The sequence below is a fragment of the Schistocerca americana genome, chromosome 2, assembly GCF_021461395.2.
Source record: "Schistocerca americana isolate TAMUIC-IGC-003095 chromosome 2, iqSchAmer2.1, whole genome shotgun sequence".
Taxonomy (NCBI): domain Eukaryota; kingdom Metazoa; phylum Arthropoda; class Insecta; order Orthoptera; family Acrididae; genus Schistocerca; species Schistocerca americana.
In genome coordinates this window covers 658,050,735-658,072,061 of record NC_060120.1, presented here as the reverse complement: position 1 = coordinate 658,072,061, position 21,327 = coordinate 658,050,735, and the positions used below count along the sequence as shown (strand labels likewise).

The following is a 21,327-nucleotide window of genomic DNA, read 5'->3' as shown; positions in this document are numbered from 1 at the left end:
TTAAATCTAATTAAAAAGTAACGTGCATCTTTTACTGGGATGTGTTGTTTGGGTGCTTTGACGTCAGAGACCTACGAGCTCCATTGTCTCGTTGTGGAGAAATTTTGTGATACTATATGGCCTTTGGCGTGATGCTAAAAATGTTACCCAACTTAGCTACTTCTTATGTTCCGACATCTGAGCACGATATCACTCAGTAAATCTCCGTCAAAAAACTATGAACATTTGCTAGTTGAACTCACATACATGTATGAAGTTTAATTTTCCTGTTGATATACTCATTTCTACTGGTAATGTGTTGAAAAGTGAACTCGCATCAATTCTGAACAAAAGACACAAGCATTTGTAATAGTTTCGTAAATACAAACCACTCTAATTGTTTATATTACTAATCGTTTATTGGTCTTAATTGCGTTGTAACAAGAAGCAATGAAAATATTTACTAGTGTCCGATAATCATATGAACAATGGCAGACACAGGTCAAACATGAATTATTGGAAAGGTTTGTCCCGTAGATATACACGGAGAATAAAATCAGACAAATTTCTTTGTGTGGTAGAGTAGCGGAAAGGTATTACAACTACAATCGAAACGTTGTGTATAGCTATTAATCACTCATGAATTTAAGATTTGCCTTTTGCAAGTGTCGATTCGACGATTAGTCCTTACAACCCATTTTTCAGATGCGCCGAAAAGTAGGTCCTGTGCATTTAAAAATTAAATACGATCATAAAATTTCTTTCTTATCAAAAATTGACGTGAGATATTTTATATATGGCATTGTGTACGGATTCCTAAATGATTTAACGATAACCTCATCAAACTTCTCTGGATCGTTGAGTGCTTTTGCATATTCTTTGGCATGTTTCTCGGAAGTGAGGAAAAATCCACTACTGCTGCTGAAATAAACGCCGATGGCTAAGCAGTAGTCCATGTCCTTCTTGAGCTCCTCGAAGGTGTAGGCCTCTGCCTGCTGTTCCAGTCCCAGACGCCGCAGCAGGCCCACCAGCGTGCTGTGGTACTCACGCAGCAGGTCCTCCATGTGGTTCCGGTGGACGTCTTCGCTGGCGCTCGCGTACAGGAAGTACAGCAGGTCCGAGGCCGGGCTGGTTGCTGATACAGCCTGCAAGGCCACCAAGGGGCCATTTATTAGAAAACTTTCTCGAGATTACGTCCGTTCTCACAGGTAGAAAGGGCATAACCTTTTTTCAAATCTTATTATTGTCTTTGAACTAGGTTTCATCTTAGTCTTTGGTAAATAGTTAATGTCAAATGGTGAAAGCTGAGTTGAGATGAAGAGCTGTGAAAGATAACTGAACACTGTGGTTCTAATCTAGAGGTAATTACATTGAACTGGAGGTAATTACACTGAACTGTAAAGGAGGTTTTATCCAGGGATCTGCCCAGTCAGACAGTCAAACGTACCAATGGAGTGTGAAGTACCCACAGCTATTTCTCACTAAATCTCAAAACTATTTATCCAAGCACGGCGAAATTGACTTCATCTACATCCCACTTCCTCTGCTCACATCCTGGGTTCACCCTTGGGTGTAAATTAAATTTTCTGTTGGATTAGAAACATGTATCATGCCATTCCCATACAGTGAGCTTATCAACTTAATTAACTAGCTAGCGTTCAATCGCACCAGGGAATTAAAATAAATTATCCATACAGCAACTCAAAATGTTAGCTTCAGAGAAGTAGAAGAAAAACTAACGCTGACTCTAGATGCTGTGCCTCTGTCACGATCCTAACTACACTACTGGCCATTAAAATTGCTACACCGAGAAGAAATGCAGATGATAAACGGGTATACATTGGATAAATATACCTTATACTAGAACTTACATGTGATTACATTTTCAGGCAGTCTGGGTGCCACGCCCGGGTTCCCGGGTTCGATTCCCGGCGAGGTCAGGGATTTTCTCTGCCTCGTGATGGCTGGGTGTTGTGTGCTGTCCTTAGGTTAGTTAGGTTTAAGTAGTTCTAAGTTCTAGGGGACTGATGACCATAGATGTTAAGTCCCATAGTGCTCAGAGCCATTTGAACCATTTTTTGAATTTGGGTGCATAGATCCTGAGAAATCAGTACCCAGAACAACCACCTCTGGCCGTAATAACGGCCTTGATACGCCTGGGCATTGAGTCAAACAGAGCTTGGATGGCGTGTACAGGTATAGCTGCCCATGGAGCTTCAACAGGATACCACAGTTCATCAAGAGTAGTGACTGGCGTGTTGTGACGAGCCAGTTGCTCGGCCACCATTGACCAGACGTTTTCAATTGGTGAGAGATCTGGAGAATGTGCTGGCCAGGGCAGCAGTCGAACATTATCTGTATCCAGAAAGGCCCGTACAAGATCTGCAACATGCGGTCGTGCATTATCCTGCTGAAATGTAGGATTTCGCAGGGATCGAATGAGGGATAGAGCCATGGGTCGTAAGACATCTGAAATGTAACGTCCACTGTTCAAAGTGCCGTCAATGTGAACAAGAGGTGACCGAGACGTGTAACCAATGGTACCCCATACCATCACGCTGGGTGATACGCCAGTATGGCGATGACGAATACACGCTTCCAATGTGCGTTCACCGCGATGTCGCCAAACATGGATGCGACCATCATGATGCTGTAAACAGAACCTGGATTTATACGAAAAAATGACGTTTTGCCATTCGTGCACCAAGGTTCGTCGTTGAGTACTCCATCGCAGGTGCTCCTGTCTGTGACGCAGCGTCAAGGGTAACCGCAGCCATGGTCTCCGAGTTGATAGTGCAGGCTGCTGCAAACGTCGTCGAACTGTTCGTGCAGATGATTGTTGTCTTGCAAACGTCCCCATCTGTTGACTCAGGGATCGAGACGTGGCTGCACGATCCGTTACATTCATGCGGATAAGATGCCTGTCATCTCGACTGCTAGTGATACGAGGCCGTTCGGATCCAGCACGGCGTTCCGTATTACCCTCCTGAATCCACCGATTCCAGAGTGAAAGTCTGCAGCACAGTGCAACTCTGCTCGTATGTTAACACCCAAGACACTCAGGCAGAACTTCATCAGATCCCAGACGATTAGGATACAGAGTGCTGAGGCTCCGATAGTGAACAGGGCTTAGTACTCAAAGTCTCATAGCACGAGTTATAATATTTTGACCCATGTCATAGTTATTTCACGGCACGTTTGAATTCCTACCTCAGTCAGCAGCATGAGCCAGAGCAGGTCAGGTTCTCCAGTCGCACCAGAGGGAACACATATCAGCGAGTTGACAGATGCAGCGCCACGCTGACGTTTCCTGTGACACTGCAGGAGAGCTAAGGGCAGTCTGAAGTATGAAACTGGAACGGCATCTTGGACTGGGAGCTTACACCAAGTCACAGTGCGCAGCGGCTGACAGGACTTGGCTTGGCGCCTCGGTTTCGGACTGCACACCGGCCAAGCTTGTATTGACATAGGCATGCCTGGCATATAGAATTGTCAATGTGACGCCGACTGGTGTACGTGAGACGCCCGACTGGGATGGAATGACCCACATCTTCTGGCAGTCAGTGCCAGGTCACCGTGGATGGTGGCAGACTCGTCTGCAGTGCATCACTGGGACCAGGCATTGGCACGACAACCGAGCGTCTTTGGTGCCAGCTGCGTCTGCCCAGGAAGTGACTGTATCGGTTTGGTTACTTGTGGCAGGGTACGGTCGTCCACTAATGAGGTGCTGGAACTGAGTTGTAACCTGCCAGTGAAAGTGAATACATCCAGGAGGAAGCTCAACAGTGCTACCTGGAGTCAAAGCAGACAGCGTCGAAGCAGGAAGTCAGGCCATCGACAGTGGGTTCGGCCTACGGCTAATACAGGGCATCTCCAGGCGCGGGCATCAAACGTCGTTTGTCTGCATATGTCCAGAGAACATGGCATCCTGGAGCCAAGAAGCGTTTGCAGGAGAAAGCTTTCCATAATGACGATTTTCAGACTATGCGTAAGAGTGATTGTGCGATTTTGATGTGATGGCCTGTGGTAGCATGTTGTGTTGTCATGGCTTTCAGTTTATGAAACACGATGGGGCAACTATTGGACGCTTAATTTGAAACGCAGTACCTTGTACTGCATTTTGGTGAAACACGGAGAGGTCGTGGGGAGCCTCAATATTGTAAAGTTGTAAATTACTTGAGGAGTAGTGATTCAAGCTCCCTTTCTATGTGTACCTATTACTGCTGTACGTTTAGTTACTGCCTCACTCTAGACCGTGTGTGTTCTCTGTGTTGTCTGTCTATGTTTGCTTAAGGTGTTAGTCACAGTGGTGTTTCCTTGTGCTACCTTGTTTACTGGTGCCCGTTTTATTAAGCTAATCTCAGTAGTGCAAGGTATTTCAATTGGATAATTATCTTTCACGGTTGCATATTAATGCTGATATGTTAGGTTGGAAGTCATTTGGAAAACAGAATGCGAGTTATTGGTTTTTGTCTTATGTGTGTGCCGTGGTAATTATATGGTTCAGACTGTTAATAACATCAAATTACAATTGTTAAGAGCCCATGCTCGGATAAACCCCAGCCAAATTCCAGTCTAACCGAAATCTGGGCCCACAGTTCCAAAAGAGATTACTGTTCAGGGTCTACAAACGTTCGTGAGTCCTTTCTCATGTTTCCCAAAAACGCTAGGAAATAAATTGCACTTAGAATATTGAGAATAATAGCGTGCAGGTAATCGTCTTTCAGACCCGCACGACTGGGAAAGAAGCTAACAGCAGGGAGTTTCACATTGTAAGGTAATAATATCTGCAGATACTTTTGACATCACTACATACTTTTATTAAATTAAAATATTTAAAAATTTATAAAGATAAACGAATGGTCAAATTAACCGAGAACTCAGCCTTAGTTATATGTAAAAGTCTGATAAGAAAAGCACCGGTAGGAAGTGGAAACTATTACAAAGAATACTGAAGTCATTGTCAAATTGTAAGTCCCGTGGTGCATTCGACGAAAGGCGTAATATGCGACGCAGGGACCTCAAACCGCTGGAAAGTATGCCAAGGTAGTGTCGCAATGCAGAGGGAGAGCGTTCTCAGATGGCGAGAGTGCTGGACTTACTAATGAACGATGGAGATGATATGGGAGTGCTGTAGGAATATTGACAAAAATTAACAATTGTAGACAGACTACTGTGTGCATGACATCGGTGTCACTACCGAATACGAAAGTTATTTATTTTAACGGAATGGCGAATATGATAAAATAATGTAGTGAACTGAGTGGTTATGTTGTACCAAAACAGTAGGTGCCAAAAGAAATAGGAGTAATGTCCTATATGTCAAAAGGAATAACCGTGAGTCTAACATATTTTCATGTAATCATTTATCTACATATCTACATCAAGAAAAGATCGACATAATCTAGTGGAGCTCATCATCATCTTTAAGGTTACGTGGGGCAGATTAAATGCATGTGTAGCAGAATATTTCTTCAAAGTAGAAGATGCAACAGGACAGTGTTTGAAAATAAGGACTAGCAAATTTCCATCAGTTTACATGCTCTCACTAGCATTTAATTTTAGTCAGACTGGACTGCGAGTCTACTTCAGCTTTACATCGTCCTGGTCTGACTGGTCTTATTACGCCAGAAGATCCCTTCTCAGTGGGAAGTACTGAGTAATAAAGTCATGCAATGAAATTTAATTAATGTGATTTCGTATAGAGGGCCCTAAACACTTAATCCTTAGTGATTCTCATTGCACTTTATCTTACTTCCTTCTGTGGGTTCAAATGGTTCAACTGGTTCTGAGGACTATGGGACTCAACTGCTGAGGTCATTAGTCCCCTAGAACTTTGAACTAGTTAAACCTAACTAACCTAAGGACATCACACACATCCATGCCCGAGGCAGGATTCGAACCTGCACCGTAGCGGTCTCGCGGTTCCAGACTGCAGCGCCAGAACCGCGCGGCCACTTCGGCCGGCTTTCTGTGGGATGGGATTTACTGACTATGGAAGTAGAATCGTAGAATATTATAGATCCAGCATTTATCTCACAAACAACATATTAACACTTCCAACGGCATAACATTCATTATTTACAGTCACACTGCCTTTGCCACATAGTATTTCTGGATTTCCGGAAGGCTTTTGACACTGTACCACACAAGCGGCTTGTAGTGAAATTGCGTGCTTATGGAATATCGTCTCAGTTATGTGACTGGATCTGTGATTTCCTGTCAGAGAGGCCACAGCTCGTAGTAATTGACGGAAAGTCATCGAGTGAAACAGAAGTGATTTCTGGCGTCCCCCAAGGTAGTGTTACAGAGCCTTTGCTGTTCCTTATCTATATAAACGATTTGGGAGACACTCTGAGCAGCCATCTTCGGCTGTTTGCCTATGACTCTGTCGTTTATCGACTAATAATATCATCAAACATCAAAACAAACTCCAAAGCGATTTAGAAGAAATATCGTAACGGTGCGAGAAGTGGCAGTTGACCCTAAATAACGAAAAGTGTGAGGTCATCCACACGAGTGCTAAAAGGGACTCGTTAAACACGATAAATCAGTTTAATCTAAAAGCCGTAAATTCAACTAAATACGTAGGATTTCAATTATGAACAACTTAAATTGGGAAAAACACACAGAAAATGTTGTGGGGAAGGCTAACCAAAGACTGCGTTTTATTGGCAGGACACTTAGAAAATGTAACAGACCTACTAAGGAGACTGCCTACACGACGCTTGTCCGTCCTCTTTTAGAATACTGCTGCGCAGTGTGGGGTCCTTACCAGATAGGACTGGCGGAGTACATCGGAAAAGTTCAAATAAGGGCAGCACGTTTTGTATTATCGCGAAATATGGGAGAGAGTGTCACACATCATTAAAAGAAAGGCGTTTCTCGTTGCGACGGAATCTTCTCACGAATTTCCATTCGCCAACTTTCTCCTCCGAATGCGAAAATATTTTGTTGACACCGACCTACATAGGGAGGAACGATCACCACGATAAAATAAAGGAAATCAGAGTTCTGCACGCTATACGAGCTTGAAATAATAGAGAATTATGAAGGTGGTTCGATGAACCCTCCGCCAGGCACTTAAATGTGATTTGCAGAGTATTCATGAAGATGTAGATGTAGATTGGTGACTGTAACTACTTGTTGGCCACGTTTGAAGATGGGCGAGGTATTAATTTGGTTATGACTTTTAATATCATGATGTGGAATCATAAAAAAAATGAAATGATCATATGGCATTTATTGGGTGGAATATCCCCTTCGGGGTTCGGCCGCCGTATTGCAAGTCTTTTTAGTTGACGCCACTTCTGCTACTTGGGTGTCAGTGATGATGAAGGACACACAACACCCAGTCCTCTGACGGGAATCGAACCCTCACCCCCTTCCGTGGGAGGCGGTAACGCTACCACTGCGCTACGGAGGCGGACATTGAGGAATCATGACGTCGTATGATAGGTACGCAGTGATTGCAAATCGTGAATGAGATAGCAAATGAATATAAATAAGCTGCTGGACCGAAACGACGATTAGAGAGGTCATCGCTTCTATCTCAATCAAGTGGTTTTTATGCATATTATTCCCTGTCACGGTGGTACTACAATGTAATGCTATTTCGAGATTCGATGGTCGCCGTCGAACCGAAGTAACTCGAGGGGCCCCTCCGTCATTGCTGGTCTGGAATGCGTCTCCAAATTCGGGTGTCTGTTTTGAACGCCATAAGGCGAATCTTAATCTTTACTACTCCAAGGCTGGAGTCCAAATCTTCTCTTACGGAAACACAAGCAAGAATCCTATCCAGCAGGAGAAAGAATGTCTGATAGTTTTTAGAGCGCCTGAGGTTTCCTAACCTATATCCCATTTTGTTGCCAACATTGACCAATGGCATATTTTGTAATGTCTTTCATACTTCCTCCAACGGCTCCGTAAAAACTCTTCTCCCAATCGATTTATTCCCGTCATCGTGATGCCTCTACCGTGAAAAAAAAAGGGATAAATATGATCTACTCTCTCAGCGTTGGTTTGGAGGGCCAATAACCACACAAAAATGTGACAGTTCCGTATTGTTTTTGTACGCTTCCTGAAGATATTACGTGTGGTCAAATCCTTCACTTCTGCGTGCCCAGGAGAGTGTTTCTCTGAATTTTCTCACACCATCGGCGAGTTTCTCTAACCATCCTCGGACGCGACATAGTGTCCACAGGCTGGACTGTGATAAACAGTTGAGGGAAGGGGGGGGTCGCATTTTTAGCTTCACAACTTCGACTTGCCTTATTGTTCAAGGCCTGGGCTCTCTATGACCCAGTATCAGTCAACCCTCTCGCACAGATCCCGTTTCTCCCCCTATCTTCTTACCGCGAATAGTAGCGGGGTACTTTTTGCGAGGTAGAAGATTTTACATTTTTTCTTATGCATGTAGGTGAGAGTATTTCTAATCCAAGTTTTCATCCTTCAATATCCTCGGGACAACTTTTTGTGGCAAAAAACCAAGAAATTTTGGCACTTTTTTCAGGTTTCCACCTATTACTTGGAAATTATGCGCTCTCCTGAAAATGTTACCAATACCAAAATTAAAGAATATTCAATTTTGCGTCAAAATCGGCGCAGCAATTTGGCCGCAATCAGTTGTCAAAGTTCGCACATTTTTACCAACTTGGCTAAAAAGTCAGCCCCATTTTTCATTACTCCAAATGAAAAAATTCAAGTAGAGTCGTAGAGCATGAAATTTCATGTTACGACAGCATACACTTTTTCGGCTTTAGATTAATTCAGTAATAAACTGGTGATCCCTTGATGTCTCAGAACGTTTCCAATCAACCGACCCCTAATTTTAGTCAAGTTCTGCCACAAAGTCTTTGTCCTCCAATTCAGTGCAATACCTCAATAATTTTGTGATCTGCCCATCTAATCTTCAACATTCTTCTGTAGCACCAAATCCGAAAAGCTTCTGTTCTCTTCTCGTGAAAACTGTTCATCATCCCCGCTTCACTTCCATGCAAGGCTACACTCCAGACAAATGTCTTCAGAAAAGACTGCGTAAAACTTAAATTTATATTCGGTGTTACAAATTTCTCTTCTGTAGAAACGCTTTTCTTGCCATTGCTGGTCTACAGTTTATATCCTCTCTGCTCCGGACATCAGTCATTTTGCTGCCAAAATAGCAAAACTCACCTACTACGGTAAGTGTCTGTCTTCCTAAACTAATTCCCTCAGCATCACACCATATAATTCGACTATGTTTCATTATTCTTCCTTTGCTTTTGTTGATGTTCATGTCATATTCTCCTTTGAAAAAACTGTTCACTCTATTCAATTGGTCTTACAAGTCCTTTGTAGACTCTGATAGAAATACAGTGTCATTGGCAAGCCATGGAGTTTTTATTTCTTCTCCCTAAACTTTAATACCCACTCCAGATTTTTCTTTGGTTTACTTTATTGCTAGCTCAACGTACGGATTGAATAACATCATAAATAGGCTACAACCCTGTCTCGCTCACTTCGCAACCATGTCTCCCTTTCATATCCCTCAAGTCTTATAATTGCTTTCCGGTTTCTGCGCAGAGTTGTAAATAGCTTTTGCTCCCTGTATTTTAATCCCTCCTACCTTCAGAATTTCAAACAGTTGTATTGCCACTGATTCATTGATGACGGAGCTCCAGAAGTTTGACGTATGAGACAAAATTTTAGTTTGGTCTTATTTCATCAAATGACCATTGGAAATAAAATGTTGGGCGACAGCGCAATTATTGGCTTGGAGGAGGTAGGTATGCCACTGATGTTCTACGATGCCTTCCCGTACTGTGCGTGTCGTTTGCTCCATGTAAGATTTGCCGCATTCGCACGGAATTCTGTAAACGCCTGCCTTGCCCAATTCTAAGTCGTCTTTAACAGATCCCAACACCGCCGATATTTTTGAAGTAGGACGAAAAACTGCTTTACCTTTATGTCTTCTTTTCTCCCTATTTTGGCCGAAATATTTCCAGTTTATGGTAAATAAGTAGTCCTTCTGAAGGCCTCATCCTTTTGTTAGCCTTAGGGTTTGTGCGCATGTAGCACTCTCTGTACTTGCTGGGACGAATACATGTTGTTCTGTAAAACAGTTTGCAAGTGGTCCAGTTTCGTTTGAAGACTACCACCCCCCAGAGAAGGCATGAGCTCTGCAGATTAAGGTCTTTAGAACGCTCATCGCTTGTGCCGGATAATGGCAACTTTGTAGCTTGTAGACACAGATCTGTGTGAGCAGGCTTTCGAAACACCGAATGTCATCACTCTTACGTCGCACCAAGACTTCTAAACATGGCAAGATGGTTCAAATGTTTCAAATGGCTCTAAGCACTATGGACCTTAACATCCGAGGTCATCAGTCCCCTAGACTTAGAACTACGTAAACCTAAGTAACTTAAGAACATCGCACACCTCCATGCCCGCGGCAGGATTCGAACCTGCGACCGTAGCGGTCGCGCGGTTCCAGACTGAAGCGCCTAGAACCGCTCGACCACAGCTGCCGGTGCTGCTTTGGCACTTATGTCTGATTATAAGTGAAAAATCTATTATTTTATTTTTATGCTCTGTGCTCCAAAATTTTCGCAAAGCAAATCTATTCATGTCCACAATTGTATTTTTCAAATTTTCTGAAAATGCTCAGAAGATACCATTTGAATAGTATAGGTATGACCATTTTGGCCCACTTCGTCTATATCTGTGATATCACGCGTAATTTTGCACACGCTAGATGGGCAAGACACAAGTTATGAGTACATTTCATTGCGACCATATCGTGGATTGACTAGAAGTGGAATACTTCTTCTGCAAGTTTGTTTGCGTGGCCACCCTCGGCAGCAATCACAGAAATATTTATTTTGTAAATGAAACAGCCTTTTCTTTCTGTACTGTAATTTGTTTCGCCTTCTTTATTGTTATTTATTTTTTTTAAACTCTAAGGCACCTTCAATGGGATCTAGAAAGATACAGTTTGTTTTGATATTGATATGTGTTATTGTAAGATTAATAATAGTCCACCACAAAAATAAAGGTAAGCAAGATGAACAGTGTGAAGAAAACGTTCGTAATATAAAAGCGCACTTATTTTTCGGAAATGAAGTGATCTCCAGACCACATAAGAGGAAATTCAGATGCCAACTAACGCGACGTGAACTGTTTGATAATCTAAAAATAATATACATCAAAACCAAAATTGTATCGTTCTAGAACCCATTGAAGACGACTCACGGTAAAAAAGGCGAAACACGTCTGGGAGAAATAAATTACACTGCAACAAGAAAAGGAGGCTCTATTTATAAAACAAATACTTGGATTTTCAGCAACCACCGTGTCAAGAACGTACCTGTCGAAGGACCCCGCAGTCCTCTTACGTCAACTGCTGAAGACAGGAACCGCTGGCAAATATAGCGCAGAGAGGCTATAGAGCACGAATGTATCGTCATTTTAGTGATGTAGGAAAACATACACTATGTGATCAAAAGTATCCGTACACCCTCAAAAACATACGTTTCTCGTATTAGGTGCATTGTGTTGCCACCTATTGCCAGGTGCTCCATATCAGCGACCTCAGTAGTCATTAAACATCGTGAGAGAGCAGAACGGGACGCTCCGCGGAACTCACGGACTTCGAACTTGGTCAGGTGGTTGGGTGTCACTTGTGTCACACGTCTGTATGCGAGATTTCCACACTCCTAAACATCACTAGGTCCACTGTTTCCGATGTGATACGAAGAAGAAACGTGAAAGGATACGTACAACACGAAAGAGTATAGGCCGACCTCGTCTGTTGACTAACAGAGACCACCGACAGTTGAAGAGTGTCGTAATGTGTAATAGGCACACATCTATCCAGACCATCACACAGGAATTCCAAACTGCATCAGGATCCACTGCAAGGACTATGGCAGTTACTCGGGAGGTAATAAAACTTGAATTTCATGGTTGAGCGACTCCTCAGAAGCCACACATCACGCCGGTAAATGCCAAACGACGCCTCGCTTGGTCTAAGGAGCGTAAACACTGGACGATTGAACAGTGGAGAAACGTTGTGTGGAGTGACGAATCACGATACACAATGCAGCGATCCGATGGCAGGGTGTGGGTATGGCGAATGCCCGGTGAACGTCATTTGCCAGCGTGTGTAGTGCCAACAGTAAAACTTCGAAGGCGGTGGTGTTATGGTGTGGTCGTATTTTTCATGGAGGGGAATTGCACCCCTTGTTGTTTTGCGTGGCACTATCATAGTAAAGGTCTACATTGATGTTTTAAGCACCTTTTTGCTTCCCTCTGTTGAAGATCAACTCGGGGTTGGAGATTGCATCTTTCAACACGATCGAGCACCTGTTCATAATGCACGACCTGTGGCGTAGTAGTTACACAACAATAACATACCTGTAATGGACTGGCCTGCACAGAGTCCTGACCTGAATCCCACAGAACACCTTTGGAACGTTTTGGGAATGCCGATTTCGTGCCAGGCCTCACCGACCGACATCGACACCTCTCCTCAGTGCAACACTCCGTGAAGAATGGGCTGCCATTCCCCAAGAAACCTTGCAGCACCTGATTGAACGTATGCCTGCGAGAGTGGAAGCTGTCATCAAGGCTAAGGGTGGACAAACACCATACTGAATTCCAGCATTGGCGGGCGCCACGAACTTATTAGTCATTTTCCGCCAGGTGTCCGGATACTTTTGATCACATAGTGCAGGTAGCCACGTGACTTGGGATGCTGGACAACCTCCTTGACGTCCAAAGGAGAAAGGAGCGTTCCTCACACTGGTCTCACTCAAATTATCTGGAACCACGTACTAGTTACGGGGCAAATAGGTTACAGCAAGCACCTACACAGCTGATATGCTGAGGAGCACGAACGCCGCTGTTGAACGGTCAAAAGTGGAATATAGGCATTGTTGTGACGAGAAGAAGCTACTGGCAATAGCTATGGGTTCTTTGGTAGTTCTGGTAGAAGGCTTATCAAACCAGAACACATGAAATACTAGTTCAGTTCATTCCATAAATGAATAAAAGGCTTACTTAACTTTGATGCAGTTCTTTGCCACAGGATTACGGGATATTTTGGAACTGTTATTGACTGTTAAAGCATCACTCGATGGATTAAGTAACGTACTATTCTCCTGAGGTGCAATGTCCAATATTTACTAAAGAACTAGGTCATTAGAATAACAAATCGCTCCTTCAGATGAGGTCACGAAATGGGCGGAGCTCTTGTATGCCTGATACTATACTGATCTCAGCACGAGCACAGTGAACGTCCGCAGCTCGTGGTCTAGTGGCTAACGTTACTGCCTCTGGATCATGGGGTGCCGGTTTCGATTCCAAACCGGGTTGGGGATTTTCTCTACTTGGGGACTGGGTGTTTGTGTTGTCCTCATCATCATCATCATTAGTGACAATGGCTCGAGTGGACCGTGTAAAGTATTGGACTGTGTAGCAATTGGGAATCTGTACCGGCGCTGATGATCGCGCAGTTAAACGCCCCACAAACCAAACATCACCATCATCATCAACACTGAAAAGGAAGGCGCTTCTCTGCAGTGCCTCGCACTGGTTATTTCAGATTGCAGCGAGCCCCCGCTAATGGTTGTATCAGGCGTGATCAGTTGTGATATATGTTAGCACCCGCCTGTAAGAGTGTTTCTGTCGAAGTCACATGAGGCATTGAGGAAAAACGTACTGCCTCCAAACAGGGCATCATTCACTCAGATGGTGAAGGTAATAATGTGTGGTGTACGTTTACGCTGAGTGAAGTTTGTCTTGTTAGTCCAGGCGAAGTTTCTCTACAAGCGAACTATGTGGGATCCCACTCACATCACTCAGGTACAGCCAGGAGTTCCCACCGTCTAGCTGGAACTACGGTGTTTTGTAAGCGTCATCAGGGCGAAAGAAGGTGTGCAAAGACTATGTCTGTAATTCACTTGCTCAACAGTGTCGTTGGTAGCCAATTCATTACTGTGCAGTAAATGGGAACCTCTTGCAGATTACACCTTGCTACATGCCTCCGTCCGAGCTGTAATTATCGGTGGTTGTTTATTATTCCCTTTTACACTCGCTATCGAAGAGTAATCGGGAGTTTCTCAATAATTAAGAAACCAAAAGTTACTAAAATTTTGCGATTTATGAAGTGCAGACTCCACATGAAGAGATAGCTTTCATTTTTCGTGCTCTGACTGGACATTTAAATACCTTTTACCAGACATACTCGCTCATAAATAAAACTACCACTTGTAAACAGTCCGTGAATGTAACTGACACTAACAGCTAAATTGTTGGTGTGTAATATGTACTACAGTGTCTCAAGCATACTCCTCTTGGAAACTCCTGAAATTACTTCTGTATCTGCACGTGGTTATCACCTCAAGATGACGCACTGATTCTATCTATTGAGAAGTTTTTTCACATATACATCTGCTTTAGCAATAGTCGGTATCGTATTAAAACTGAATCTTTTCGAATATCTAGAAATACTGACTCCACTTAGTTAACTCTACCCATGGAGACCACAGCATATTCAGCAATGTACTAAGAAGAATAAAAAAATTTTGCCACAACTTCAAACCACATATTTTATGTTACGTTCTGCCCAGGCATCTAAAGGAAAAGACTACAAAATATAAGAGGCAGCCAAATGAAAACGAGACAGGTGGAAAAACAGTAAGTAAACCGTTTATTATTTCAAAAGTAAACGCCACGCTGTAATTGTAAATACATTTCTCTCATTGTGAGACAATAACACAAATGCGTTGATGAAAAAAATGTTTGTCGTTGCCGATGGAACCATGATCGTACCCAGGTGTGCAGCTCTTCATTCAAAGGAAACCGACGACCATGAATGTCTATGGAAGTGGCATGGAGAGAGAAATCAGGACTGTAGGAAGGATGTGTTTGCTTACAGTGTTTCCATATAACTCGTTTTCATTCCACATCCCATTGCATAATTGGAAGATGATATGAATATTACCGAACAAGTAAAGCTCAATCTCACCTGAAAATCAACTAGACGGACTTCTGATACTTCTCCATTCGTATACTTAAACATCATGTTGTTCTTCCAGCAGTCACCATGGGTCAATACCGGAAGCTTTGTTTGCCTCTTGATTTGCTCCATTCTTTCACATGATAAATCGGGGAAGCGGTCAGCAAAAGCCCTGTATTTTTCTGAATATTTCTCATAACCAGGACATTTGTCAAACTCATTGGCTAGTCCTATGAAAATCTTCTTGGCCATAGTTGCTACAAACTGTCGAGCGCTTTTGTCTGTGAATATGTGGAAACTGAATGTGTCCTTGTAGTGGGGCTGTTTGCAGAGTAAGTACGCTGAGGCGGCGTGCAGCCGTGCATACGCCCGCAGTGCGACTTCACAGTGTTTGAGGTCCAATGGCTGGCCAGCCTGAGCCAGCCTGAATCCAGCTGCTGACAGGTCCTCCAGCACTAAGAAGGGCGCGGGCTGTCGGCCATATTGATAGCACTTGGCCGCTATCGGCCGGAACTCCTCATTCTCCAGTGCTGCCAACTGCTCATGGACTTGCGGCATCACATTGTGCAGCACCTCTCCCTCGATCTTGAACACATCACATTTTTCTATGAGATCCTTGAGCAGTTCACCAGACTCAAGAACCGTTTTCACTATCATGGTTTTCTTCTCTGTCTGCTCACTGCCTTCATATCTCATATTGGCAGTGAGTCTGAACATCAAGCTTCCATAGCCAACTCCTTCAGGATTTGCGTACTGGACGTCGATGGAATCGACGGCAATTTTCTTTCGTTCTGCACTCTTCAAAGCAGATTCTATGAAACCATGATTTATCCATGAAGGCGGTGGAACTCGCGTATCAGTTGATAATTCCATGTTGTTGGCTTGTCTTGGAACTAAATCTGTGGACAGGATAAAACACAGCATCATTACGTGCATAGGCAATGATCTCTACACCCTATAAATGGTTCAAATGCCTCTAAGCACTACGGGATTTAACATCTGAGGTCATCCTCTAGACTTAGAACTACTTAATCCGAACTAACCTAAGGACATCACACACATCCATACCCGAGGCAGAATTCGAATCTGACCTGCGACCTCAGCAACAGCGCGGTTCCGGACTGAAGCGACTAGAACCGTTTCAGTCACAACGGCCGGCTGTACGCTCTATAGATATGCATTACGTGAACAAAGGCAGTGGAGTCAAACCAACTACCTTCTCTAACCATCCATCTCTTTCTCTTTCGCTCTCACTCCCCCCTCCCCCCCCCCCCCCCCACCGCCGCAACACACACATACACACTCATACCCCCACAGAAATCATCTCTTCGTCGCACACATTATATCCCTTCTCGCTTGGTGCGATTAGGAAATTACATGCTTGCTTTATTCGTACCCGTACTTTGAAGCTAGTGAAACGAATTACTGTCGGTACTGAATTGTTTTGATTCAGTATTGCATTGATTCAGTTGTGACGCTATGGCTGATGTCAGCGCATACAATTACACTGGCGAGGAGTAATTGGTGGCATGGGTGTGTCAGTTTTAATTGGACACAAAGATTTATGGTGTACAGATCTAGAAAGTAATCTTGTGATGAAAAACGAAATCACTATGACAAGTTACTTTAACATTATTTATCAGATGACTGAATAATAATCCATTAATGAACTGAAATGTGCAATTGATGAAATATCAGATTTTAATTCAAATTAAAGAATTACGTAAAATTTGGTGACAAAATACTGCTGTGAAAAACGCAAGATGTTTGATAACGGAAGGATGTGGATCGACATTTGTGAGTTCCTGCTTGGTTGGTTGGTTGGTTTGAGGCGAATCCCGAATGCGAGGAGTCGCGAATGCTAACCACTGCGCCACCTCACTCCGTGCTTCCTGCCGTGTTGGGACAGTTTCTAAATGCCATGGCTCACTTGTGACTGTTGTGCTTAAAAATTGTGCGACGTACGGCAGTTCACATAGATGTTTTCTCGACTAAGGAAAATGCTCATTATATGAAAGAGTTGGGAAAGGAGTCGGCCTCATGTTTTGATATGGGCCTGGAAGTCATCACAATACCTGTTGGGACCATAGTTTGTCGAAAGCTGTGTGAATGGAAATTCTAATTTAGATACGTTGAGGACGTGCTTAACATGTTAGCATGAAACAAGGGAATCGTATGGAATGTGTCGTTACAGTAGAACAGAGCTGCTTTTCATGTGACTGCGTTCATTGGTGAACGATTTAGAGGCCACTGTATTCGGTGTGGTTCAGCAGCACGTCTAACCCGGCTCAAATGGCCACCACCAAGTCTGGACCTTACCACACCAGACTACTCACTATTGGAAACAATCAAGCCCTGTGTCGCTCAGTATCGGTTAAAGACTGTTGAAATTTTGCATAAAAGTTTTGAGAGAAACATTGGACGCTTTCCGTCGATATCGGACGTCGCATGAAAGACGTGATGGACGTTCTTATTTCTTTCTATTCTTTTTATGACTCCTGCTGCAGATCGCAAAAGGAAATTGCAGGTATCTGCCAAATCTAAAGCGCGTATCGAAAAAAAAAAAAAAAGAAAATGGGAGGGCCGCTAGAGTCGGTCACAACAAGCATATTTCACATAGCAAATCATACCCGCATCCCTCAGCGTATGGCGATTGGCGTCATTGAACAACGTCGCGTTACATAATATGCCATCCGAGACGTCATTGTAACAGTTTCGTATGTCAACGTTTACAATGAATCTGTGGCCTCAAGGTAAATAAGAAGTCAGAATGAAGTTACATAGCCATAATTTGAGAGTAGTTACAAAAAGTTCTCGAAATTACTCCGCTGCTCGAATGCACGCCATGCAACGAAGCTGGGGTGACTACCGCACTCTTTCACACACTCCTGGAAAAGTGGAAATTGCATCAGAGGCGATATCAGCTTTTCATCAGTCGCAATACGTTTTTAATAGACAACATAGTTCAGGTGGCCCCAGAAGAGGAATCAGTGGGCTTGAAGTCGGTAGAACGTCCAGGCCATGTCAACGGCCCACCGCGACCTATCCAGTTCTCACCACAAGTTTCATCCAAATGAATTCGCACTGCATATGCGAAGTGCGCAGGTGAACTCATGTTGTACCACATTCTCTATCGCTCGCTAAGTGGAACGTGTTACAAAAACTCTGTCAGAATTTGTCGTAAAAAGTTCAAGTATCCGTTTGCGTTCAGTCGCCGGGGCAACATCTGTCAGCACTTGCCCGCGAAGGGCAAAGGTCCCGAGTTCGAGTCTCGGTCCGGCTAAAGATGCAGGTCTCATTCATATTACTTTGGCTTTACATTCTTTCCGTTTCCACTTGCCCAGCTATCCATTGTTGCAGTTTTTCGGACTTTCCTACTAACTGTGTTTCACTTGAGCAGTGTTTTATGGTATTTGGAAACGTTTCAGCCTGCCAAGAAGTTTCATATTAGCGCACACTCCACTGCAGAGTGTGAATCGTTTTAGCCTGCCAAGAAGCTTCATATTAGCGCACACTCCACTGCAGAGTGAAAATTTCATTCTGAGAACAACCCTATCACTGAATTGTTCACAGTAACACATTCTCTGCCCTACCTTTCTAATTATACAGATTCCTAGTCCCGTTTCACCATTTTCTGCTGCTGTTGGTATTACCCCATACTCAGCTGACCAAAAATTCTTGTCTTCTTTCCATTTCACTTCACTGACCCCTGCTATATCTATATTCAAACTTCGCATTTCCCTTTTCAGATTTTATAGCTTCCTCCACGCCCTGACTCGTAGAACGTTATCATTTCCTCGGTTCTTCAATCTTTTTCTCATGGTCGCCTCCTCCTGGTACCATGCCGTGAGTAAAAAAAAAAAAAAAAAAAATCCTACGTAAATGGATAATGATAAGAAACATCGAAGCACAGCATGGTACAAAAAGTATGAATAACATGCCATAATCTCACAAAATGACGGTAATGAAGAAGGAAAAACGGCCAGCTGCGTTAGTAGAAATTGCAATCACACACCCACGATTTGCAAACGTCACCATTAGCTGTAGTCAAGCAACGACTTGCATTCGTAATATGGACCAACAAGACTATGACAGTACATAGTTAAAAAACTTCATCGTGAGCGAGGTAAGTTGTAAACGAGCCGAAAGAATTTAAGACCAAAAATCTTAAAAAACTTATACCTGAATCCAAGTAAACTCTGAACTTATAAAAAAACAAGAGACGAAGTTGAAACTACAAAGGAGAGAAGTTGTGTTATACCGTTAACTGGCAACTTGCTCTATGTAAGAAACAAATCATTCGTAACTGATAATAGTTCAATGCAAAAATCTAGAACGTTTGCAGCTAGGTCCAAATAATTAAAAATTATGAAAATAACAAGGGAAAGATGTTGATTTTACAAGACATCGAAGCTACCTTATATACACACATCAAAAAATGTTCTGCATCACCCCGGTTCCTGGCACTCCTGAGGTTGGCCGCTGACTGTGGATATTGTATTACAGACACAGTCCCTTTGACTGTACAGAGATGTCAGTAAACCCGCCCAAAGATGTAAACAACCATGCTTGAGCAGCGCCTAATAGACGGATGGAGTCCAACAACCGATCATTTCCAGTCATTCCATCAGGAAGGAGGTACACGGCTCGTGCTGTCTGAGGTTCAACCATACCTAGACGGTCAATACCGCGGTTCGATCGCATGCCCACTGTTACTTTGCGCCAGGAAGGGCTCTCAAGGGAAGTGTCCAGGCATCTCCAAGTGAACCAAAGCGATGTTGTTCGAACATTGATGAGATACAGAGAGACTGCAGCTGTCGATGACATGCCTCGCTCAGGCCGCCCAAGGGCTGCTACTGCAGTGGATGACCGCTACCTACGGATTATAGCTCGGAGGAACCATGATAAGCAACGCCACCACGTTGAATAATGCTTTTCGTGCAGCCACAGAACGCCGTGTTACGACTTAAACTGTGCGCTACAGGCTGCATGATGCGCAGCTAGGCCGGCCGGTGTGACCGTGCGGTTCTAGGCGCTTCAGTTTGGAACCGCGTGACCGCTACGATCGCAGGTTCGAATCCTGCCTCGGGCATGGATGTGTGCGATGTCCTTAGGTTAGTTAGGTTTAAGTAGTTCTAACTTCTAGGGGACTTATGACCTCAGATGTTGAGTCCCATAGTGCTGAGTGCCATCTTTGCAACCATGACACCATGCAGCGCGGTACTGATGAGGCCAACAACGTGCCGAATAGACCGCTCAGGATTGACATCACGTTCTCTTCACCTATGACTGTAGCATATGCCTTCAATCAGACAATCGTCGTACGTGTTTGGAGGCAACATACTGTCCAGCGAGTGCTATTTTGGGGTGGCATTGTGTGGGGCCGACGTACGCCGCTGGTGGTCATTGAAGGTGTCGTAACGGCTGTACGATACAAGAATGCTATCATCCGACCGACAGTGCAACCATATCGGCAGCATGTTGGAGAGGCATTCGTCTTCATGGACGACGATTCGCGGCCCCATCATGCACATCTTGTGAATGACTTCCTTGAGGATAAAGACATCGCTCGACTAGAGTGGCCAGCAAGTTCTCCAGACATGAACCATATCGAACATGCCTGAGATAGGTTGAAAAGGGATGCTTATGGACGCCGTGACCCACCAACCACTCTGAGGGACCTACGCCGAATCGCCGTTGAGGGGTGGGACAATCTGCTCCAACAGTGCCTTGATGAACTTGTGGACAGTATGCCACGACGAATACGGGCATGTGTAAGTACAAGAGGACGTGTCACTGGGTACTAGAGGCACCGGTGTGTACAGCCATCTGGACCATCACCTCTGAAGGTCTTCGCTGAATGGTGGTACAAAATGCAATGTGTGGTTTCATGAGCAATAAAAAGGACGGAGATGATGTTTATGTTGATCTCTATTCCAATTTTCTGTACAGGTTCCGGAACTCTCGGAACCGAGGTGATGCAAAAGTTTTTTTGATGTGCGTAGTTCCACAATATCGCCAAATTTGCTGTGAATACCGTAACTAAATGCTACCATTAACTCATCCCAAACACCTGAGGTAGCAGAAATATGTTTCCACCATTATAATTCCTTAATGGTTGACATTTTATCCGTATGATAAGTAAACACATACTGTGGCAGGACATTTTTTGGAAATTTATGGTAAGTTTCGATGGGACCAAACTGCTGAGGTCATCGGTTCCTAGGCTTATACACTACTTAATCTAACTTAAACTAACTTACTCTAAGGACAACACACATCTATGCCCGATGGAGGACTCGAACCTCCAACGGGGCCAGCCGCGCAGACTGCGGCAAGGCGGTTCAGAT

At 43.8% G+C, this 21,327-nt stretch overlaps 1 protein-coding gene across 1 annotated transcript in view; it reads right to left on the bottom strand.

Annotated features, from left to right (window-relative positions):
- Positions 1-375: 375 nt before the first annotated feature.
- Positions 376-21,327, bottom strand: part of LOC124589942 — a 30,477-nt gene continuing 9,525 nt past the window's right edge. Inside the window, exons 2-3 of the mRNA XM_047131610.1 lie at positions 14,987-15,876; positions 376-1,124 (exon numbers count right to left, since the gene is read on the bottom strand). Coding sequence (XP_046987566.1) covers positions 729-1,124; positions 14,987-15,850 — 1,260 coding nt within the window. The 5' untranslated portion in view covers positions 15,851-15,876 and the 3' untranslated portion in view covers positions 376-728. The remainder of the gene's footprint in view (positions 1,125-14,986; positions 15,877-21,327) is intronic.